This window comes from Octopus bimaculoides, unplaced genomic scaffold, assembly GCF_046866305.1.
Source record: "Octopus bimaculoides isolate indiv1 unplaced genomic scaffold, ASM4686630v1 contig283, whole genome shotgun sequence".
NCBI lineage: Eukaryota > Metazoa > Mollusca > Cephalopoda > Octopoda > Octopodidae > Octopus > Octopus bimaculoides.
In genome coordinates this window covers 1-25,000 of record NW_028315532.1, presented here as the reverse complement: position 1 = coordinate 25,000, position 25,000 = coordinate 1, and the positions used below count along the sequence as shown (strand labels likewise).

The 25,000-nt window shown below is 38.5% G+C and overlaps 1 protein-coding gene, 4 non-coding genes and 6 pseudogenes across 5 annotated transcripts; 7 read left to right on the top strand and 4 right to left on the bottom strand.

Moving 5' to 3' along the window:
• The first annotated feature begins 1,624 nt into the window (after positions 1–1,624).
• LOC149128967 (uncharacterized) lies at positions 1,625–3,841 on the top strand. Its single transcript, XM_089346878.1, has one exon. It carries the CDS (start codon positions 1,628–1,630, stop codon positions 3,839–3,841), a length of 2,214 nt encoding a protein of 737 aa, XP_089203004.1. The 5' UTR covers positions 1,625–1,627.
• Positions 3,842–14,878: 11,037 nt separating this feature from the next.
• On the top strand, positions 14,879–14,997 carry LOC128247959 (5S ribosomal RNA; annotated as a pseudogene).
• A 662-nt stretch (positions 14,998–15,659) lies between these two features.
• Positions 15,660–15,778, bottom strand: LOC149128966 (5S ribosomal RNA). The gene has a single exon (XR_016240607.1). It is a non-coding gene; the product is annotated as a 5S ribosomal RNA (ribosomal RNA).
• Positions 15,779–16,587: 809 nt separating this feature from the next.
• LOC149128965 (5S ribosomal RNA) lies at positions 16,588–16,706 on the top strand (annotated as a pseudogene).
• A 1,396-nt stretch (positions 16,707–18,102) lies between these two features.
• LOC128247970 (5S ribosomal RNA) lies at positions 18,103–18,221 on the top strand (annotated as a pseudogene).
• Positions 18,222–18,766: 545 nt separating this feature from the next.
• LOC128247938 (5S ribosomal RNA) lies at positions 18,767–18,885 on the bottom strand. The gene has a single exon (XR_008264277.1). It is a non-coding gene; the product is annotated as a 5S ribosomal RNA (ribosomal RNA).
• Positions 18,886–19,569: 684 nt separating this feature from the next.
• On the top strand, positions 19,570–19,688 carry LOC128247969 (5S ribosomal RNA; annotated as a pseudogene).
• A 530-nt stretch (positions 19,689–20,218) lies between these two features.
• Positions 20,219–20,337, bottom strand: LOC128247958 (5S ribosomal RNA; annotated as a pseudogene).
• An 845-nt stretch (positions 20,338–21,182) lies between these two features.
• Positions 21,183–21,300, top strand: LOC128247971 (5S ribosomal RNA; annotated as a pseudogene).
• A 548-nt stretch (positions 21,301–21,848) lies between these two features.
• Positions 21,849–21,967, bottom strand: LOC128247978 (5S ribosomal RNA). Its single transcript, XR_008264297.1, has one exon. It is a non-coding gene; the product is annotated as a 5S ribosomal RNA (ribosomal RNA).
• Positions 21,968–22,776: 809 nt separating this feature from the next.
• LOC128247957 (5S ribosomal RNA) lies at positions 22,777–22,895 on the top strand. Its single transcript, XR_008264293.2, has one exon. It is a non-coding gene; the product is annotated as a 5S ribosomal RNA (ribosomal RNA).
• The last annotated feature ends 2,105 nt before the right edge of the window (positions 22,896–25,000 follow it).

The window sequence follows — 25,000 nt, the reverse complement described above, 5'->3', positions numbered from 1 at the left end:
CCCCCCTCTGAATCCATACTGTCAGAGAGCGTAGGCTCGTAACGCCAAAGACTTTTACATTCTTCCTGAGCGTCAAACTAATATACCTACTTGTTGCTCCATCACCTGTTTTCGTTTTTTGTTTTCTGCAAATTTGAACTATAAATACATTCATACATATACATACATACATTATATATATCTATATATATATATATATATATATATATATATATATATATATATATATATATATATATATATATATATATATAGGTTAGCTGAGTTAGAGGTTAAAATAACCGTCTAAAGAATAGAAGTATCCACTATACTACCGGTATATTACCTATGTTTAACCATGGGCATAAATCATAGGTAAAAACAATGATAAACATGAGTTTATCAAGAATCAAAATTTAAAGAAAACAGAAAATTGAGAAATATTGATGAACAATTGTATGTATGTATGTATGTATGTATGTATGTATGTATCTATCTATCTATCTATCTATTTATCTATCTCAGAGTCATTCATCCACTCTATCTATATATCTATCCAACTGTGTACCCATCCATATATTCATCTCTTTATCACTCTCTACTTGATATAAATTTTCGCCTAAATGTTCTCGTTTATGAAAAAGAGTTTCTTCCTTCCCTTCTTCTCTTCTTCAACTTATTTGCTAGAGTACGCATTTGTGTTACTGTTTTTTATTTTATTGTTGTTGCTGTTGTATTTATGATTATGGTTACGAGTAGATATTTTGTAGTGCTACTCATCAACCATATCAACAACAATAAATACACACACACACATACACATAGAGGCATACACACTCTCACACTTGCGCGGGGACGACACCATCCTAACGTCTGAAATATAAACGCAGATTAAATCTTTAGAGAGAAGGTAGCCGCATAAAAATTTACCTGCTCTTCCTATCAATCACTAATTTACAATGAGAAAATTTTATTACTCAAAAGACATTTTTTGCACTTCACTGATTTTTAGGTTAAAATATCTAGTTTCTTAATCTTTGTTCTCAGGTTTTTGTTACTATTACCAAGGCTCCAAGAAAAACCGCCTGTATCACAATACTCTGTCTGCAGTACTCTAGGATATCACACTTCAGGTTGGTGTAACATTCTATATTATACTTTTTCCATTTGATTTCAAAATTCCGTGTTAGATGAGAATGCATAGTTTCTTCGACGACTAAGATATCTATCCTGTTCTGTTCTGTTCTGTTCTTTCAATTCTTTTATAGAAAAGTCTCACAAGCTCGCTTCATTGTTTACAAGGACTAGCGGTTCTATTCCCTGTCCTCCATGTCTTGGACCCTTTGGTCAATAAAAGAAATTATTATTATTGTTAACAGAGTTGTGTTTATTTTCGATAATTATCGAAGTTTTGCTGACGTCGGTCAATGAATTTCATGTGGAGCAGTTAAGTATCATCGGTTTGTGTTTATATGTCTTTAGTGAAGTTATCACCACAGTTTGAAAGATACTTCTTCTACTTAAAAAAACCTTCTAATAACAAGAAACCGGCTGTAGAAATATTCTCCGTTTCAAATGAAACTGAAATGAAACCTTTTTGCTATGTATGTTCTATTTTCTTATTTACAGACAACTTAATATTGCTGCCATGCAGATAACAACAACAACAACCAGTCTTCTTATTCTTTCAATCACCATTATTACCACATTGGCATCGCTAAAAGTAGATGCGAAAGAACTCGGACATAATTGTACAACTACAATTTCTCCCAATGTCAGCAAGAGTTTAAATCGTTTAGTAAAATCAGGCAGAAAGGTTTTCAATTTTGAAGTCCATGTATCTGATAAAAGACTTGATGATTTTCTGAAGCCTGTACCACTGAATTATTTTGCAAATGCTAGGCATTTCTCGTGGATTCCAAATAAACCTGACGGTTTAAATGCGTATAAAAATGTTCCCTATGACTTTCCACTTTACTCTCTTAATTTATTAGATGCGTATATCGCTACTCCAAGCATCAATATCGATATAAATTGTGCAAAACAAAATATTCGTAGATACGATGTAATACATTTGATTTTCGAGGAACTGAAGAGAATTGTATTTACCGATGAATTACAAATGGGAGAATCTGGATACATGTGTTTTTTTATCAGTTTGTTACACGAAGTGAAGAAGAACAGTCCTTATGCGTTTCTAGCTTACAGAAGATTGGGTATGAATCGAAAGATACTGAAGAACTACTGCTGTGAATTACATAAAAATGAAAGCTATGTTTATCAAGCGAAATCCATTTGTTCTGGAAATATCATTGATAACAGTTCATTTAATAATTATGCAAATATCGTCGGAGCAATTTTGTGGGCATTTTCCCCATTGTTTATTCGTTTTACATCAAAAGCTGAAATACCTTCATATTCCCATCAGTTCAATCTAGTCCAATTTGCTCACGATGAATTTTTATTTAGAATTAAATACACGTTACCAAACAAATCAGAATGGATTAATGAAAAACATAGTATTTACAGTTTCTCTCATTTTGTATCTTGGTTATTTTGTTTTCACCATTCCACGTTCTTTGCTTCAAGATTAAGAAGATTCATTCTTATTCTGTTTTCTCTTTCAGTTATTTTCTTGTGTATTTTAATGCATTATTTTTTTTTATATGAAACGGTGACAATACTTGTACAAGATCGTATTCCATTGGGTTATCGTGCCTTAATACTAGGAATCTCAGAAAGCTATGAAAATACAGATGGTTTTCTCGGGGGTCCCTTAGTTTGTGTTATTGGCTACATATTTTTAAGCTGCATTGTCTTCATTCTTCCCAGTCGGTTAAGTGAGACTATCGCTTATAGTACATTACATCAAAGATCCACTTGTACGTTTCTAATTCAAAATATCAAATTATTAAACAACTATGGGAATTTAAATGTTTCTACACTTCAAAATTATGATCTACTTTATGCAATAATGAAAGCTAACATTTCTACTGCTTTAAATCCAAATTTCTGGTGTTTAATAATATATACTTGGATTAAACGTTTACAAAAAATTTGGTTTTATTACTACGAGAGAAATATTTTTAGCCAATTCATATTACTTTGGATCTATATTGCGATTACAATTTTATTTGCTGTATTTTCTATCTGTGAACTACTTCTGTGCCTCGTTTATTACGGAATTCCAACTGTTTATTTGATTTTTACATTACCATTAAGTTACTTCAAAGTATATATTTTCCCTCTGTATGTAAAAAATAATTATTTTTTCATGATTATTGCTGTAATTGTATCGTTTTTATCATTTCCATTTTTTACATTATGGGTACTTTATTCAAGCTACGTGTTTCTAATGAGTTTTCAAATCATTTGTAGATATATATTTTCAATAGCTATCGCAATGCTTGCTAAACCTGATGCTGTTGGTGATGTATGGTTTGTTGCCATGTTTTTCTTCTACGGGTCTGCTGTTATGAGTACTATTCTGAAACAGTACCACACTATCCTGCTTGAAACTATAAAGTTAACCAAAACTCTTCGTCCAAGTTTAGTTCAGTCAAAATATGGAGAGGAATTCATTAATGCCAAACTGTTCAAAGTAATCGTTAACAATCATTATCCTTTGAGACACGAGATTGGTAAATCCATTGTAAAACTATTTCTGGTCGTATCTTTTTTCTTTGCTTGTAACAATATAATAAGTCAACACGACTTGGATCTATCAGCATCCACAAAGATTGCATTATTGTTGATGACGACTATGATACCAAAATCATTATCGATAATCAATACTAAATTTCATTTTGATATATTCCTGTCAAGTGAAATTATTGACACAATTAATGTATTTGAAGAATGAAATATATCGAAGAGCAGTTTATAAAATTTTTAGCTTCGCCTAAAAAATCCCTTATAAGAATCTTTAACTATTTTAATAAGTAAAACTAGTGCAGACACCGGACGGACATACACGCACACACACACACGCACACATGCACGCACGCACGCACGTACGTACGTACGTATATATGTATGTATGTATGTGTGTATGTATGTATGTATGTATGTATGTATGTATGTATGTATGTATGTATGTCAGGTCGCTCTTATGTGCTACTGGTAACATGTAACCCAGTACAACCTGTTGCACGATCGGGTCGTCGGCGACTAAACCGGCAACCTCACCAACCTTATTTGGTGAGGATGGTGACTGTTGGACACCCTGCGGGATAAAAAGCAAAACCCGTCAAAGGGCGGAAGAACTCAGAAGAGTCAACGGCCATTCAATAAAGTATGTAAAGTTGTGTGCGTGTATTTTGTGTTGTGTGTGTGTGTGTGTGTGTGTGTGTGTGTGTGTGTGTGTGTGTGTGTGTGTGTGTGTGTGTGTGTGTGTGTGTGTGTGTGTGTGTGTATGTGTGTGTGTGTGTATGTGTGTGTGTGTGTGTGTGTGTGTGTGTGTGTGTGTGTGTGTGTGTATTCATGTGTGTATTTTTTTAATGAACTTTTATCAATAATTTTATGTATGTGATGTGCATGGCAATTTTTGTTTCTTTGATAAATGTATATATCTTTTATATTTTTATTTGTATTTATATTTTTTTTATCATGTTCAGTGTATATAATGGTGTGTATTCATTATTACTAACTTTGTGGCTGTTAATGTGTGTCTCTGTGTGTGTCGGTGTGAGTGCATGGAAAACCCCTACGATGGGCGGATAGTAGCTCTTTAGTCTTGAATGACAAGCTGTCTAGGAGAAGGATACTCCGAAATTAAACCTTAAGTCTCAATGAACATCCATTGATGAGGATCTATTCCTTTTTATGGGTTATGCTTTTGGTACTTAGAGAGTGGGATTTGGTGAGTGCAAGCTCTCTCCTTACTTCAAAAAGTTTCTGGCATCGGTATTGCTTTAGCAAATTTTGCTTAAGTTATACGAGCTCAGTAAATGGGGCTGGTCGTAGCCCGAAAAAATGGCTTAAATGCAATTATGAGATCCATAAGCTATGAAAATGTAAATGACAAAAAGGGCTTGGGATCCAGAGATGAACAGGTCTGGCCCAGCAGGTGCCCCAGTGTACCGCGGCCTGGGCTCGGTCGTCGTTCTGCCCCTGCGTTTAGCAACAGCAACAGACAAGTTTCCATGAATATTGGATGCTGAAATGTAAGAACATTATTAGATTCAAAATCAAATTAAAGATACCCAGAGAGAAAGTCTGCTCTTATTGGTATGGTGATGCAAAAGTATGCAATAGACATTGTAGTATTATCAGAGGCTAGATTGCTTGGGAAAGGTAACTTTACTGAGAAATCCAGTGGCTACACATTTTATTGGAGTGAGAAAGAAGAAAAAGAAAATTACAAAAAAGTAAGTTGCGTTGCTTTTGCTCTGAAAACCTCCTTGGTTGATAAGTTAGAGGAATTGCCATGTTGCCCTCAAGAAAAGGTAGGTATGTAACACTTGTTAGTGTTTATGCACCAACTATGAATGCAAGTGAAAATGAAAAGCTTTCCTTTTATGATGTGCTGAAAGAAAATACCCGCAAAATTCCACACAAGGATGCGATAATCATACTGGGCGATTCTAATGCTAGAATTGGTAAAGATCATGAGACATGGGGTGTGATTGGAAGACACGGGGTGGGAAATTGTAACAACAATGGCTTACTTTTGTTACAGATGTTTTCTGAGCTAAATCTATTTATTAGGAGCAGTGCTTTTCAGCAAAAAGATAAATTCAAAACTAGATGGAAGCACCCCGGTTCAAAACAATGGCACCTGATAGACTGTATGATAACTAGAAAGCGAGATAAGGAGAATTTATGTATAATCTGGGTTATGCGAGGAGCAGAATGTTGGACAGATCATCGCTTGGTTCGTGGGAAGATCAAGTTTAAAGTGAAACCAAAAAGTAGACAAAGTGGCACTGGCATCTCTAAACATCTGAATGGGAATTTCCTTAAGGATAAAACAGTTAGAGTAGAATTTCATCAGAAGATCAAAAATTTGGATTGGCCAGATGAGTGGATGGACTTCAGAGGACAACTATACAATTTAAGTAAAGAAGCTTTAAGAAGAAAGAAGAAAAAACATCAAGATTGGTTTGATGAAAGTGATGGAAATATTCAACATATGTTGGAAGGAAAAAGAAAGGCATTGCATTCATTACTAGCAAATAATTCTGATCAAAATAGAGCTTTTTTTCAAAGAGATAAAAGCAGATGTGCAAAGAAAGATTTGAAGCATGCAGGTGGCAGAAGAAAGCAGAAGAGATAGAGGCTGCTTCCAATGTTAAGAACACTAAGTTATTATATACTCTCCTTCATGAGGTGTATGGGCCATCATTTCCTACTTTGGCTCATGTGAAGAATAGTAATGGTGTTTTATCGAGGGAGCCCAAAGACATCTTAAAACGATGGGAGAAACATTTCAATGAACTTCTGAATCGACCATCAGTTGTTGATGAAAAAAGTATTGATATGATTCCACAGAATGCACCTATTGAGTGCTTAAATGACACTCCGTCAGTGGAGGAAACAATACAAGCAGTACCAAAGCTGAACAATGGCAAAGCACCGGAAGTTGATAGCTTGAATATAGAACTATTTGAGTTTGGGAGGTGGGGTATTACTTGCTAGAAATGCTGACAGCAGTAATATAAAAGATATGGAAAAATGAAGTTATGTCAAAAGACTGGAAGGATGCAGTCATGGAAGTTGTGTTCAGGGGTAAGGGACAAAAGGATGGATGCCATAACTTTCGTGGTATTTGCCTGCTTGCTACAACCGGCAAAGTTTTATCACGAATAATGTTGGACCGGCTGCAGATGTATATAGCAAATGAGATTCTTCTTGAATCACAGAGTGGATTCAGAAATGATAGGGTACTGTTGACATGATCCTCTCTGCACGGCAGTTACTGGAAAAGTGTATGGAACAGAACTTCATCAAGTATTCATTGATCTTACTAAGATTTTTGACTCTGTCAGTCGAACTGCCTTGTGGGAGATCTTGAGGAGACTTGGAGATAAGTCTTAAAGCAGTTTCATGATGGCATGGAAGTAAGGATCAACATTGGTGGAAAGCTCTCGGAGCCCATCTCTGTCATGAATGGAGTAAAACAAGGTGACATACTAGCACCCACTCTCTTCACCCTATATTTTACTATAGTTTTTCAGTTGGCTTTCAAAGGGTCCTATGAAAGCATATATATATATATATATATATATCAGATATCGCACAACAGGAAAAATCTTTAACATCAAAAGACTGTCAGCTAAGTCAAGGACGTCTTCAACTCTTATTAGAGACCTCCTCTATGCATATTGTGATATTGTCACTGATACTGAAGATGACAAGAAAAATCTTATGAATGCAATTTCAAAGGCTTGTGAGGCACTTGGCTGAACCATAAAAATAACCAAAACTGTTGTCATGTTTCAGCCAGCACCAGGAATGCCATACATAGAACCTGGTATCTTCGTGTATGGAAGAAAACTTGCTGCGGTTTCTAAGTTTGTTTACTTAGGGAGCACACTAAACACATCAACAAATCTTGATGATTAAGTGTCACTACGCATTCAGAAAGCCGGTTTTGCTTTTGGCAAACTGGAAGACCGCCTACGGTCTAGACATGGTATTTCCACTACGACAAAGATTTAGGTATACAATACATGTATCTTAACCTCTTTATTGTATGCTTGCGAAACCTGGACTGTGTATCATAAGCACTTAAAACTTATGGAACATTTTTATCAACAATGTCTGAGAAGGATTTTGAGGATCAGCTAGAAAATGTTTGTGAGTGACGATGAGGTGTTTGAAAGAGGGAAATGCTTCAGTATTGAAGCTTTGCTATTGCAGTACAAATTGAGATGGAGTGGACACTTAGTAAGAGTGGTAGACAGCAGAATGCTTAAACAACTTTTTTATGGAGAATTGGTGACAGGTAAGCATCTGTCCCACAAACCAAAGATGAGGTACAAAGATTGTCTGAAGTCGGGATTGAATAAGATAAATGTTCCAATTGACAACTGGGAAGATTTTGCGCATTGCTGAGAAAAATGGAAAAAAGTTGTGCATGAAGGTAAAAATAAATTTGAAAGGAAGAGAATGGAGCATGCAAAGATCAAAAGAAAGATGTGAAAAAGTGACAGGAATGATGTTCTAACAAACATTAATGAACGTGATGATCTTACATGTGATGAATGTGGAAAGATTTGTCTTAGTGAGGTTGGGCTAAAGAGCCATATGAAATCACACATTGCACAACCACACATTGATTATAGTTGGGCGAATGTATACTCTATCATAAAATATGCAGATCAAAAAGGGGCTTGAAAAAACAGTAAAGTTCGTGGAGCTGTAAACTATACAAGCACCAAGTTTTCTTGCACTAATTGTCAAAAAACATGCAAGTCTTTGGCAGGCCTCAAAAGCCATATTCGTGCAGCTCAAATATGATATTCTGGGGCATAAAAAATCAGGCAATAGCTCTACTCGAAATCGAGTTGGCAATCATCAGTTATGTATGATGATTGTCAACACACACACACACACACACACACACACACACACACACACACACACACATACACGCGCGCGCACGCACACACATTCACACGCACGCACGCATGCAAACACACATGCATACGCGCGCGCGCGCGCACACACATACATACATACATACATACACACACATATACATACATACATGCATGCATACATGCATACATACATACATACATACACGCATGCATACTCCAATAAGTCATCTTCCTGTGATTAGTAAAGTCTTTGAATCTATTATTAAGGTGGATTTGGTCAGGTACTCTGACTCTCCAGGCTTCTTTCTGAGTTTCAATAGAGTTTTCGTGTACCTAGATCTACTACCGACATTTTCATTGTCATATCCTTTTTTACTCTAGACACAAGGCCCGAAATTTTGGGGAAGGGGGCTATTCGATTAGATCGACCCCTGTGCGTAATTGGTACTTAATTTATCGACCCGATAAGATGAAAGGCAAAGTCGACATCGGCGGAATTTGAACTCAGAACGTAAAGACAGACGAAATACCGCTAAGCATTTCGCCCGGTGTGCTAACGTTGCTGCCAGCTCGCCCTGTCGTTCATTTAACTCTTCTAGTGAAGCTAAGGCCATCGATTGTGATATCTCAAAATCGTCTGAGGAAGGGTGGCACACTGGGCTGATTCATAAGCCAGATTCTATGCTCTGTCTGGGCTTTTCTTTACTATCAACACTGTTCTTTCAAATCACAGAATCAAGGCTAGCAGTAAAAAAAGAAAAAGATTAAAGAAAAATCCAGAAACTCCACAATAGCTGTGATCCGTGGTTCGACAAACAAAATTACATAATTCTCACTGCCACGATCAAACTCTTTGGCCCTGACGTGGACAAAAACGAATCACTCCCAATGACAACAACAACAATAGCGAAAGAGAAGTGACCTACAAGCAGTCCTTCAAAAAGACATATGCACACTTCTTCGAAAGACCCAATACAATACAAATAGATAAAATTAATGAGCTTGAACAAAATTTAGATTTTCATTCGTAAGACTAACAACGATTTAGTATACTGCTTACAGTACAAATGGACAAAGAAATGGGATCGGTTTTAGATAGCACATGACGTGCGACCTGAATTGTCTACTGTAAACCAAGAGTTCCTCACCGAAGATTCTGAAATCTTCAGCTAAAAGCAATACAGGAAGTTAGTTGCGGAGCTACGTCATCAGAAACATGGCGTACCCTAATCAACACAAGAAGACTTTTAAACTTTATATGAGTACATTATTGTAATTTTTGTATCTTCCATCTTTTGAATTTTCTTTGAATTTTGTTGCATTTCTCTCAGTTCTTGTTAATAAATAAAGATTATTATTACTGTCATGTTTTCGTTGTTGTTGTTGATTTATTTTCTACAAGCTGTTCCAAGTCTCATTCAGACATCTCCAAGAACAATAATTTAGACGTTTTATTGTGTGTGTTATTTGAGTAACACGGATAGATTTCAGGCAAAGGAAACCATATACTGAAAATTAGATGCCATTATATGTTTGTTGTGATATTTGCGATTTTGAAAGATTTTAAGAAATTCAAATATTCTCAGGTCGATGGTGTTTTTCTTAGGATGCGAGCTATACGGATTAGAACAATATTTTGAAGTTCTGATACTTTATAGTTTTCTGGAATTTAAAGTATTTAAGAGAACCATTTGGTGTTTAGCCAAAGTGCCTAAGGTTACAGGTATAGTTCTCTTAATTAGATGCCACATATTTGAGACCTCTTTTTCAAGGTCCGTGTATCAACTCCAGTTTTCACAGTGTTTTCACAGTGTTTTCACAGAGGCGGTGCAGTTTTCTGGAGTTATCATTATTATTATTATTATTATTATTATTATTATTATTATTGAGTGAGAGAGCAGTGCATGCCATCAAAGTGACATTGGGGTAAAATATACGAAACCCAATGTACCCATCATGACTACCTATTTGATATGGGTACACCAGGCAGGTGCATCACAACCATATGTGTGCGACATGGTGATCTCATATAAAGATAAACAGCGCATGGCTTTGCAGGTGGGGGCCCAGTTAGAGTAGCCCATCCCGTTCAAAAGGTCCTTGAATAAGGGGTGTATAAGGATGTTGAACGAAACACCCATGCTTCCACAGGCAAATTATTAAAATCCCAAAGAATTCCTCTCAATACATGGCTCTGATGCTCCACCACTACTTCTGCTCATTGTTAGAGATGCACGTATCGTCAGCCATCAAGCGACATGCTCAACTGGTTAAGAGCAGAAGCCGTGAGAACCAGTGCCTGGTACTACATCAGAGCATTTGTTATTATTAATTATTATTATTATCATAACCCTTGCACAGCTTCTACCGCTGGAGATGTACTACAGTGTCAGCTGTTCACTACCAATGAACTAAGGTAACACCTTTTATTTTTCGAGCACCTTCCGGAGTATTCGAGCGGTTCCAAGCAGTGCTGTTTTCTGAAGTGCTCCACCTTTATTGCAGCCCCTATTTGTTCCACGTACTTCTCGAGATTTTTGCTCACTGTTCCCAGGGCTCCAACAATTATTGATAATACTGCTACCTTTTTCATCGGCCACAACTACTTAACTACCCAAGCTAACCTGTCATATCTCTCAACTTTTCTTTCTTCCTTATCGCATACCTTTTTTTTAGCTGGGCATGCTATATCTATGATCCAGCATAATTTATTTTCTTTCTCAATTAAGACTATGTCTGGCTTCCTATTCTCTATCTCATGATCGCACTGAATCATAAAATCCCATAGTATCTTTCATATCTATTTCCGAAGATGCCTTCAGGTTTGTGGTCGTACCAATTTTTTGCTCTGTCAAGTCCATACTTGTTGCAAAGTGTCCAATGAACAAGCCTAGCTATATTGTCGTGGCGTCTCTTATATTCCTCCTAGGCTAGTGGCGTACATTGGCTGGTAATATGCCATACGGTTTCGCCATTTTGTCTACAGGTTCTGCATTTATCACTTTCTGCTGTGTTGTCTATTCTGTATTTTATGTAGTTTGTTCTTAGTGCTGGCTCTTGGGCAGCACAAATTAGAGCCCCCGTTTCCGGTTTTAAATCACTTTTAGTCATCCACAGCCATCTTTTTTCTCCGTCTGTCTTATTTTCAACATCCCTATGAAATTGACCATACATTCTTTTCTTTACCCACCTATTTTCTGTTTCATTAGTTTTCAATTTCTTGTATATTGTTTATCTTTGCAATCTTTCATCCTACCCGAGCCTGACCTTCTTATTCTAATAATAGCGGTTCTGTGGCATTTTTTACATACCATGCTATGTTGTTTTCTTCTGCTCTAATGCTGTGTTCGCATCCAATAAGTCTTTTTCCTCCCTCTTTTTCTTGGTACATACAGTCTGTTTGTGTCACTTTTTGGGTGGAGTATCCTATAACTAGTTAGCAACTTCCTTGTCTTTCTGGCTAAGCTGTTTAGTTCGTCTACTGTCCATGCGATCACCCCTTCTCTATATCTAAGGAATGAAACTGCTCAGGTGTTGATAACTTCGATCTTATTCCGTCTGTTTAATTTCGACTTAAGGATTAGTCTCAGTCTGAGGAAGTACCCCACCTTAAATTTTTCTGTGATTTCTTTCTCCAATTTATCCATTTCCAAAATCCCCAAGTACTTATAGCCCGTCTCTTCTATCTGCTTCATAACTTCCCCCGACGGTATCGTTAGCCCATCCATACATTTGATTTTGCCTCTCTTCAAGACTAACACACCACACTCTCTCAGTCCGAACTCCATTCTGATATCAGTTCTGAAGGTATACTCTGTATCAACGAGAGAACTGACTTGGGTTTCATCTTTACCATAAAGTTTGAGGTCAACCATGAATAACAAATGGTTGACTTTGTTGGTGGCTTTTGAATACATACCTAGCCTTTGCTTTCCTCAAAATCAGTGTAAGTGGTATCAAGCACAGTACAAAGATCAGTGGAGACAGGCAGTCCATTTGGAAGATGCCCCTCCTAATTTCTACTGTCCCTAAACTTCTTCCGTATGCTGTCAGGTCCGTCCTCCAATTCGTCATACTTTTTCCAAGCAATCGCTCGACATTCGATGCAATACCAAAGAGGTTCGTACACTCCATAATCCAAGAATGTGGGATCATATCGTACGCCTTACGATAGTCGATCCATGACATGGCTAAGTTAGTTTTCCTCCTCTTGCAGTCTCTGAGTACAGTTTTGTCTATCAGGAGTTGATCCTTGGTACCTCTGTACTTACGCTTGCAATCCTTCTGCTCATGTGGCAGGACTCCATTTTTTTCCAGATGTTCGTACATTGACTCTGCGAGTATTCCAGTCAATAACTTCCACATAAGTGGCAAGCAGGATATCGGCCTGTAATTGTCTACCGTATTGCCTTTTTCGATGTTTTTCAGGCACAGCACTGTCCTACCCAATGTCAACCACTCTGGTGTTACTTGGTCTGCATTTAACAAGGTGTTGAGTTGCGCAGCTATTCGTGCATGACGTTCACCAAATCTTTTGATCCAGTAGCCTTGAATCCCATCTGGTCCCGGGGCCCTTCAGTTGCTCATTTATTTTGCTGATTTCCTTCACTTCCCAAACTGAAATGACTCGTTCTGCTTGCTTTGGACAGACTACTGTTTGTTTCAGTTCTTGCAACGATTCAGCATCCTTCTGGTGCTCCTTGTCTTTGCCCCAGATGTCACTCCAAAACCTTTAACTTTCAATGCAATCTGGTATCATATATGATATTGCCTTGTCATTTGAGCCCTGTTTGTCTGCGAATCCATAAGTCAGAACCTGTATTCGTGCATTTGTCATTATGTTGGGTGTATTAATGTTTAAAATACAGAATCAGCGATCTAGCCGAGCTGTATTTTATCTATTTGTTTAAGCATGCGAGATAGAAAAGTACCTAAAGTAGGTAGAAGAATATAGCGAAGGCTGGTAGAAGAATATAGCGAAGGCTGTCTATTACGAGGGATAAGGGAATGTCACATCCGATTGCTCAGTGTTGTGAAAATCGGCAAATCCACGAGAGAAGTTCGTTGGGGAATTTAATGAAGAGTTATTACCCTTGCACAATGATCAGAATGTTTCCACTGGACCAAAATAATGCCTATAGAGAGGGTTTCGTGGATTCAGCTGCAATGATATGTGTTGAGAAATGCGCAGATTAGGGACAGAAAGAAGAGGAGACGTGAAGGCTAATCTTAATATAAGGGGCCGAAATGTAGATGTATATGTTTGTCAATATTATGGTATGACTGAGATACGGGAGTTTTTGAAGAGTTGCCTCCCTTAGCATAAAGTTTTCCTAAGGAATTTAGTGGTTGTTTTAGCATTTTCAGTAATCAGACTACGGCCATGCTGGGACACCGCCTTGAAGATGCTTAACAAATCGACACCATTTCTTTCTTCCTTATGCCTGGTACTTTTTTTATTGCCTTCATTTACCGAAACACTAATTTACGACAACGTAAACACACCAACAAGAGTTATCAAGCGCTGTTGGGAGACAAACAGACATAAACATATCTATCTATCTATCTATCTATCTATCTATCTATCTATCTATCTATCTATCTATCTATCTATCTATCTGTCTGTCTAACTGTCTGCCTCTCTATCTCGCTTTCTCTACCTCGCTCTCTCTATCTATGCGTGTGTGTGTGTGTGTGTGTGTGTGTGTGTTTGTGTGTGTGTATGTGTGTATGTGTGTGTTTGTGTGTGTGTGCGTGTGTGAAGTATCCCATCATGCACCAGTTTACAACAATTGATGCTAGATTTAGTAATGTGCGCCGACGGATGCATATCCACAAGCATAATGTCCACTTAAGTGAAGTGAAATAGCGGCAAGCCAGTGAGCCAGCAAGCGGCGGAGTTTTGCTAAGTGCTGGACGTTGCTGTTGTAGTAATCGTCGTGTTAGGAAGATCCATAGGTATTTCCTGTTGGTGTGGATAACCACAGCATAAGTGTGTGATGACGAGTGCAGGGGTGTGGTGATGTGTTGAGGAGCATTTGTGGGTAAGATTGGGACATAGTAGTAGTAAGGGCAGTGTGGCATGAGAGTGAAGGACTATTGACTAATTGGCAGCGGCAAAGTGAAATCTGAAAGCGAGTGAGCGTGTGCTAGTTGCAAGTGGTGTATTTGGGAGTTAGAATAAAAGAAAGGAAGAAAGTTTGATCAGCCGATGCAATAGTGAACTGGTAGAAGAAAAGTAGAGTAACGACTTGAAAATTGTGACAAAAGTGAGTATAGATTGTAAAATGTTAAAAGCTGCTTGCATTTAGTCATTTATTAGAATAAAGGTACTAAAATGCAGGTTGACAATTGCTTACGGCCATATCACGCTGAGAGCACCGGTTCTCGTCCGATCACCGATGTTATGCAACGTCGAGCCTAGTGAGTACTTAGATGGGTGTCCGCTTGGGAAACCTAGGTGCTGTAAGCATCGCACACTTTTTGTTTAATGTTATTACTTGTAAAAAGTTTTATAAGTTTTCACCTATGCCTCTGGCAGCTGAAATTATAAAGAAACTTTAGAGTAGATTTTATATTTTCTTTTCCTTCTTCTCTCTCTTTTTTTCATTTCACTCGCTTCTATTGCAAGAGGCGTTCAACCGTTCACTGCTGCAGTTGCCTGCTCTATGCCACTTTCAACATTTGCACATGTTTTTCTTCACATCGTTACAGGCTGTTGCACAAGGTGTTTCTGAAGATTTTATCTTCGTTCCTCTGTTCATTGAACAATTAGTCTATCATAAATGATCGAAGGGAATCGATTCAGTAGGAGAGCCGATCAAATTGACTCTGCCCATAAGTATGAGTAAAATGAAGTTTAATCGTCGAGCATGATTCACCAGGGAGCCAATATACTGAAGGAAGAATTAGCGAAAGCCGCATGAAACTAGAAGCGGGTGGTGGCCTGGACTATATGACTAAGCAAACATTGGCAACAGTTATTTCATTTTGCAGAATAAAGCTGTGAAAGTGCAGTGAGAGAAAAGCATGGAAATTTGTGCCTGTAAATATGTATATTTGTGTGCGAGGCAAAAGCGAAAGAAGAGACAGACTTGAAGTAGAGAATACTTCTGAAATAAAAGAATGGAATGATGTTTACAGCACCTAGGTTTCCCAAGCGGTCACCCATCAAAGTACTAACTAGGCTCGACTTTGCTTAACTTCGGTGATCGGACGAGAACCGGTGTTTTCAAAGTGATATGGCCGTGAAAGATAGAGAAGTGTCATTCGAACCGTTTTCTGTAATACACCGTCTGAACATAGGAAATCGTTTTGTGGTTATGAATTGAATTTGTGTTATCTTGTATGTGTATTACTGAGTTTTATTTTACTCACATCTCAGCATCTGTCGCTTTGTCTTTGCCGGCCAGTTGCAATTAGCATACTTTCGATGAAGATTGTTGTCATAAGCAGCATTGCTTGTTTACCTCCGACAACGTCGCTCGCTGTAAAGTGTCCCATCATGTACCAGTCACTAGACATGATGCGAGCTTTAGTAATATGCACGTAGAGAGTCATTTCCACTAGCAAAAAGTCCACGGAAGTGAAATGAAAGATGGGTGAGTCACAAGCGGGCAAATTTTGCTAAATACTGGACGTTGATGTGGCGAGCGTCGCATCAGGAAGATCCATAGCTATTTGATATTGGTGCTGATAGCCAGAGAATTAGTTTGTGATGAAGTGTGGTGATGTGTTGAGGAGCATTTGTGGGTAAGATTGGGACAGAAGTAATAGTAGTAAGGGCAGTGTCGCGTGACAGTGAAGGACTATTGACTAATGGGCAGCGGCAAAGTGAAATCTGAAAGCGAGTGAGCTTGAAGCTAGTTGCTAGTGGTGTATTTGGGAGTTAGAATAAAAGAAACAAAGTTTGATCAGCCGAAACAATAATGAACTGGTTGAAGAAAAGTAGAGTAAAGATTTGAAAATTGTGACAAAAGTGAGTATAAATTGTAAAATGTGAAAAGCTGCTTGCATTTAGTCGTCTATTAGAATAAAGGTACTAAAGGGCAGGTTGATAATCGGTTACGGCCATATCACGCTAAGGGCGCCGGTTCTTGTCCGATCACCGAAGTTAAGCAGCGTCGAGCCTAGTGAGTACTTAGATGTGTGACCGCTTGAGAAACCTAGGTGCTGTAAGCATCGCACACATTTTGTATAAAGTTATTACTTTAAAAATGTTTTATAAGTTTTCACCTATGCCCCAGGCAGCTGAAATTTTAAAGAAGCTTTAGAGTAGATTTTATATTTTCTTTTCCTTCTTCTCTCATTTTTTCAGTTCACTCGCATCTATTGCAAGAGGCGTTCCACCGTTCACTGTTGCAGTTGCCTGCTCTATGCTACTTTCAACATTTGCACATGTAGGAGAGCCGATCAAATTGACTCTGCCCATAAGTATGAGTAAAATTAAGTTTAATCGTCGAGCACGATTCACCAGAGAGCCAATATACTGAAGTAAGAATTAGCGAAAGCCGCATGAAACTAGAAGCGGGTGGTGGCCTGGACTATATGACTAAGCAAACATTGCCAACAGTTATTTCACTTTGCAGAATAAAGCTGTGAAAGTGCAGTGAGATAAAAGCATGGAAATTGGTGCCTGTAAATATATATATTTGTGTTCGAGGCAAAACTGAAACGTACTATCTATGTACTAACTAGGCTCGACTTTGCTTAACTTCGGTGATCGGACGAGAACCGGTGTTTTCAAAGTGATATGGCCGTGAACGATAGAGAGGTGTCATTCGAACCGTTTTCTGTAATACACCGTCTGAACATAGGAAATCGTTGTGTGGTTATGAATTGAATTTTTGTTATCTTGTATGTGTATTACTGAGTTTTATTTTACTCACATCTCAGCATCTGTCGCTTTGTCTTTGCCGGCCAGTTGCAATTAGCATACTTTCGATGAAGATTGTTGTCATAAGCAGCATTGCTTGTTTACCTCCGACAACATCGCTCGCTGTAAAGTGTCCCATCATCCACCAATCACTAGACTTGATGCGGGCTTTAGTAATATGCACGTAGAGAGTGATTTCCACTAGCATAAAGTCCACGGAAGTTAAATGAAACATGGGCGAGTCACAAGCGGGTAAATTTTGCTAAATACTGGACGTTGATGTGGCGAGCGTCGCGTCAGGAAGATCCATAGCTATTTGCTATTGGTGCAGATAGCCAGAGAATTAGTTTGTGATGACGTGTGGTGATGTGTTGAGGAGCATTTGTGGGTAAGATTGGGACACAAGTAGTAGTAGTAAGGGCAGTGTGGCGTGTCAGTGAAGGTCTATTGACTAATTGGCAGCGGCAAAGTGAAATCTGAAAGCTAGTGAGCGTGAAGCTAGTTGCAAGTGGTGTATTTGGGAGTTAGAATAAAAGAAAGAAAGAAAGTTTGATCAGCCGATGCAATAGTGAACTGGTAGAAGAAAAGTAGAGTAAAGAGTTGAAAATTGTGACAAAAGTGAGTATAAATTGTAAAATGTTAAAAGGTGCTTGCATTTAGTCGTTTATTAGAATAAAGGTACTAAAAGGCAGGATGATAATCGCTTTCGGCCATATCACGCTGAGAGCACCGGTTCTCGTCCGATCACCGAAGTTAATCAACTTCCAGCCTAGTGAGTACTTAGATGTGTGACCGCTTGGGAAACCTAGGTGCTGTAAGCATCGCACACCTTTTGTTTAATGTTATTACTTTAAAAATGTTTTATAAGTTTTCACCTATGTCTCTGGCAGCTGAAATTTCAAAGAAACTTTAGAGTAAATTTTATGTTTTCTTTTCCTTCTTCTCTCTCTTTTTTCATTTCACTCGCTACTATTTCAAGAGGCGTTCAACCGTTCACTGCTGCAGTTGCCTGCTCTATGCTACTTCAACATTTGCACATGTAGGAGAGCCGATCAAATTGACTCTGCCCATAAGTATGAGTAAAATGAAGTTTAATCGTCGAGCACGATTCACCAGGGAGCCAATATACTGAGGTAAGAATTAGCGAAAGCCGCATGAAACTAGAAGCGGGTGGTGGCCTGGACTATATGACTAAGCAAACATTGGCAACAGTTATTTCACTTTGAAGAATAAAGCTGTAAAAGTGCAATGAGAGAAAAGCATGGAAATTGGTGTCTGTAAATATGTATATTTGTGTGCGAGGCAAAAGCGAAAGAAGAGACAGACATGAAGTAGAGAACACTTCCGAAAGAAAAGAATGGAAAGATGTTTACAGCACCTAGGTTTCTCAAAACGTCACCTATTTAAGTACTAACTAGGCTTGACTTTGCTTAACTGCGGTGATCGGACGAGAACCGGTGTTTTCAAAGTGATATGGCCGTAAACGATGGTGAGGTGTCATTCGAACCGTTTTCTGTAATACACCGTCTGAACATAGGAAATCGTTGTGTGGTTATGAATTGAATTTGTGTTATCTTGTATGTGTATTACTGAGTTTCATTTTACTCACATCTCAGCATCTGTCGCTTTGTCTTTGCCGGCCAGTTGCAATTAGCATACTTTCGATGAAGATTGTTGTCATAAGCAGCATTGCTTGTTTACCTCCGACAACATCGCCCGCTGTAAAGTGTCCCATCATGCACCAGTCGTTGATGTGGCGAGGGTCGCGTCAGGAAGATCCATAGCTATTTATTATTGGAGCGGATAGCCAGAACATAAGTTTTTGATGACGTGTGGTGATGTGTTGAGGAGCATTTGTGGGTAAGATTGGGACACAAGTAGTAGTAGTAAGGGCAGTGTGGCGTGACAGTGAAGGACTATTGACTAATTTCAGCGGCAAAGTGAAATCTGAAAGCGAGTGAGCGTGAAGCTAGTTGCTAGTGGTGTATTTGGGAGTTAGAATAAAAGAAAGAAAGTTCGATCAGCCGATGCAATAGTGAACTGGTAGAAGAAAAGTAGAGTAAAGATTTGAAAATTGTGACAAAAGTGAGTATAAATTGTAAAATGTTAAAAGGTGCATGCATTTAGTCGTTTATTAGAATAAAGGTACTAAAAGGCAGTTTGGTAATCGATTATGGCCATTTCACGCTGAGAGCACCGGTTCTCGTCCGATCACCGAATTTAAGAAATGTCGAGCCTAGTTAGTACTCAGATGGGTGACCGCTTGGGAAAAATAGGTGCTGTAAAGATGTCTCTATTCTTTTATTTCAGAAGTATTCTCTACTTCAAGTCTGTCTCTTCTTTCGCTTTTGCCTCGCATACAAATTTACAGGCACCAATTTCCATGCTTTTCTCTCACTGCACTTTCACAGCTTTATTCTGCAAAGTGAAATAACTGTTGCCAATGTTTGCTCAGTCATATAGTCCAAGCCACCACCCGCATGCGGCTTTCTCTATTTCTTACTTCAGTATATTGTCTCCCTGGTGAATCGTACTCGACGATTAAACTTCATTTTACTCATTCTTTATGGGCAGAGTCAATTTGATCGGCTCTCCTACATGTGCAAATGTTGAAAGTAGCATAGAGCAGACAACTGCAGCAGTGAACGGTTGAACGCCTCTTGCAATAGTAGCGAGTGAAATGAAAAAGAGTGAGAGAAGAAGGAAAAGAAAATATAAAATCTACTCTAAAGTTTCTTTGAAATTTCAGCTGCCAGAGGCATAGGTGAAAACTTATAAAATTTTTTTTAAGTAATAACATTAAACAAAAATTGTGCGATGCTTACAGCACCTAGGTTTCCCAAGCGGCCACCCATCTAAGTACTCACTAGGCTCGACATTGCTTAACTTCGGTGACCGGACGAGAACCGGTGCTCTCAGCGTGATGTGGCCGTAAGCGATTATCGACTTGCCTTTTAGTATGTTTATTCTAATAAACGACTAAATGCATGCACCTTTTAACATTTTACAATGTATACTTACTTTTGTCACAATTTTCAAATCTTTACTCTACTTTTCTTCTACCAGTTCACTATTGCATCGGCTGATCAAATTTTCTTTCTTTTATTCTAACTCACAAATACGCCACTAGCAACTAGCTTCACGCTCACTCGCTTTCAGATTTCACTTTGCCGCTGCCAATTAGTCAATAATCCTTCACTGTCATGCCACACTGCCCTTACTACTACTACTTGTGTCCCAATCTTACCCACAAATGATCCTCAACACATCACCACACGTCATCACAAACTTATGCTCTGGCTATCCGCACCAATAGCAAATAGCTATGGATCTTCCTGTTTCGACGCTCGCCACATCAACGTCCAGTATTTAGTAAGATTTTCCCGCTTGTGACTCGCCCAACTTTCATTTCACTTCCGTGGACTTTATGCTAATGGAAATGACTCTCTACGTGCATATTACTAAAGGCGGCATCAAGTCTAGGGATTGGTGCATGATGGGACACTTTACAGCGAGCGATGTTGTCGGAGGTAAACAAGCAATGCTGCTTATGACAACAATCTTCATCGAAAGTATGCTAATTGCAAGTGGCCGGCAGTGAACGGTTGAACGCCTCTTGCAATAGAAGCGAGTGAAACGAAAAAAAGAGAGAACTGGTAGAAGAAAAGTAGAGTAAAGATTTGAAAATAGTGACAAAAGTGAGTATAAATTCTAAAACGTTATAAGGTGCTTGCATTTAGTCGTTTATTAGAATAAAGGTACTAAAAGGCAGGTTGGTAATCGCTTACCGCCATATCACGCTGAGAGCACCGGTCTCGTCCGATCACCGAAGTTAAGGAACGTCGAGCCTAGTGAGTACTTAGATGGGTGACCGCTTGGGAAACCTAGGTTCTGTAAGCATCGCACAATTTTTGTTTAATGTTATTACTTAAAAAAAAGTTTTATAAGTTTTCACCTATGCCTCTGGCAGCTGAAATTTCAAAGAATCTTTAGAGTAGATTTTATATTTTCTTTTCCTTCTTCTCTCTCTTTTTTTCATTTCACTCGCTTCTATTGCAAGAGGAGTTCAACCGTTCACTGCTGCAGTTGTCTGCTCTATGCTACTTTCAACATTTGCACATATAGGAGAGCCGATCAAATTGACTCTGCCCATAAGTATGAGTAAAATGAAGTTTAATCGTGGAGCTCGATTCACCAGGGAGCCAATATACTTAAGTAAGAATTAGCGAAAGCCGCATGAAACTAGAAGCGGGTGGTGGCCTGGACTATATGACTAAGCAAACATTGGCAACAGTTATTTCACTTTGCAGAATAAAGCTGTGAAAGTGCAGTGAGAGAAAAGCATGGAAATTGGTGCCTGTAAATATGTATATCTGTGTGCGATGCAAAAGCGAAGGAAGAGACAGACTTGAAGTAGAGAATACTTCTGAAATAAAAGAAGAGAAAAGTGTTTACAGCACCTAGTCTTCACAAGCGGTCACCCATCTAAGTACTAACTAGGCTTGACTTTGCTTAACTTCGGCGATCGGACGAGAACCGGTGTTTTCAAAGTGATATGACCGTGAACGATAGAGAGGTGTCATTCGAACCGTTTTCTGTAATACACCGTCTGAACATAGGAAATCGTTGTGTGGTTATGAATTGAATTTTTGTTATCTTGTATGTGTATTACTGAGTTTTATTTTACTCACATCTCAGCATCTGTCGCTTTGTCTTTACCGGCCAGTTGCAATTAGCAAACTTTCGATGAAGATTGTTGTCATAAGCAGCATTGCTTGTTTACCTCCGACAACATCGCCCGCTGTAAAGTGTCCCATCATGCACCAGTCACTAGACTTGATGCGGGCTTTAGTAATATGCACGTAGAGAGTGATTTCCTCTAGCATAAAATCCACGGAAGTGAAATGAAAGATAGGCGAGTCACAAGCGGGTAAATATTGCTAAATACTGGACGTTGATGTGGCGAGTGTCGCGTCAGGAAGATCCATAGCTATTTGCTATTGGTGCGGATAGCCAGAGCATAAGTTTGTGATGACGTGTGGTGATGTGTTGAGGAGCATTTGTGGGTAAGATTGGGACACAAGTAGTAGTAGTAAGGGCAGTGTGGCGTGACAGTGAAGAACTATTGACTAATTGGCAGCGGCAAAGTGAAATCTGAAAGCGAGTGAGCGTGAAGCTAGTTGCTAGTGGTGTATTTGGCAGTTAGAATAAAAGAATGAATGTTTGATCCGCCGATGCAATAATGAACTGGTAGAAGAAAAGTAGAGTAAAGATTTGAAAATTGTGACAAAAGTGGCTATAAATTGTAAAATGTTAAAAGGTGCTTGCATTTAGTCGTTTATTAGAATAAAGGTACTAAAAGGCAGGTTGGTAATCGTTTACGGCCATATCACGCTGAGAGCACCGGTTCTCGTCCGATCACCGAAGTTAAACAATGTCGAGCCTAGTGAGTACTTAGATGGGCGACCGCTTGGGAAACTTAGGTGCTGTAAGCATCGCACACTTTTTGTTTAATGTTATTACTTTAAAAATGTTTTATAAGTTTTCACCTATGCCTCTGGCAGCTGAAATTTCAAAGAAACTTTAGAGTAGATTTTATATTTTCTTTTCCTTCTTCTCTCTCTTTTTTTCATTTCACTTGCTTCTATTGCAAGAGGCGTTGAACCGATCACTGCTGCAGTTGCCTGCTCTATGCTACTTTCAACATTTGCACATGTAGGAGAGCTGATCAAATTGACTCTGCCCATATGTATGAGTAAAATGAAGTTTAATCGCCGAGCACGATTCACCAGGGAGCCAACTTACATCTCAGCATCTGTCGCTTTGTCTTTACCGGCCAGTTGCAATTAGCATACTTTCGATGTAGATTGTTGTCATAAGCAGCATTGCTTGTTTACCTCCGACAACTTCGCTCGCTGTAAAGTGTCCCATCATGCACCAGTCACTAGACTTGATGCGGGCTTTAGTAATATGCACGTAGAGAGTCATTTCCACTAGCATAAAGTCCACGGATGTGAAATGAAAGATGGGCGAGTCACAAGCGGGGTAATTTTGCTAAATATTGGACGTTGATGTGGCGAGCGTCGCGTCAGGAAGATCCATAGCTATTTGCTATTGGTGCGGATAGTCAGAGCATAAGTTTGTGATGACGTGTGGTGATGTGTTGAGGAGCATTTGTGGGTAAGATTGGGACACATGTAGTAGTAGTAAGGGCAGTGTGGCGTGACAGTGAAGGACTATTGACTAATTGGCAGCGGCAAAGTGAAATCTGAAAGCGAGTGAGCGTGAAGCTAGTTGCTAGCAGTGGCCCGGGAACAAAATTTGCTTAGGGGTTGCAAACTCAGTTTCAAAATTTGGCATTACTGGAGAAGTGTGGATCCGAGTTCTGGGAGTGTGCATGTCACAAATTTGCGCATGCGCCTGCGTTAGTCGTAAGTATTCGAATTTAGCACACAGGTAAAAAACGAGACGCGCGCTACTTGCTGTAAATGGAGGGTGGGTTATCCATCTGATACAAGAAGAAAATTGCAGATTAATTGAATGAAAACATGAAAAATAACCAAATGATATTTCATTGAAAAGTAAACCATTCTGAGAGATAGTTCAGAATGTTTTCAAAACATTCATCTCCAGCTTTTCCCATATTTTATTAAGGGTTAGGGATTAGGGTTAGGGTTTAGGGTTAGTGTTTAAAGTTAGTGGAGGTGAATGTTTTTTCAGTATTCAATGATTATTTTTCACTTTTATATTCAACTTATCTGCAATTTTCTTTTTGTTTTACATGGATAACCCCGCTCCTTTTCCAGCAAGTAGCGCGAATCTGCGCATCTCGTCATTTGCCTTGTGAGCTAAACTTGACTACTTACAACTAATGCGCGTGCACGCGCAAATTTGTGACATGCGCACTCTCAGAACTCAGGTCTACACTTCTCCTGTAGTACCCAAAATTTTTACAAACAAGGTGAAGTTTTCTAACTTGGGTATCAAAACAAACAAATGTTCAATAATAATAACTTTTATTATTATGGGGATCGACTGGAAAGTTAACAGGCTGATCAATATATTGTCATAGAATGTGACCAAATGAAGTTCATTTTTAGAAATTAGGATCTTTTCTGCTTGATTTCACCTGCTGAAATTTTAAAATTAAGCGAAAACTTTCAAATTTGATATATTGGTGTAATTTTTCCCGTTGAATCTGATGCTATTCACTTATTCCAGAAAAACTTTACAAAACTGTAACAGAGGTTTAAAGTTTGATCATTTTCCCCTCCATCACAGAACAGGATGTGGAAGCTGGCATTTTGTACAAGGTGACAACATTACAATGTTAAAACATTCAACGATGGAAGTTTTAATAAAGTTTTGTGAAATGTTGGATAAACATACTGTTGGTTTAGTTCATGTGAACAATACACATTTTTGAAATTGGAATAAAATTGACGCAATTGAAAAGTGAAAATCAAACAGAAAGGATTATCTGCATACTTCTTTCAGCGATTCATTGCTTCGATTGCATTGGAAAAGAAGCTATCCTGTTAGTTAAACAAGTTTTCAACAGCTGATAAGACATCATCACTATGATATTGGTTCCAAGCCG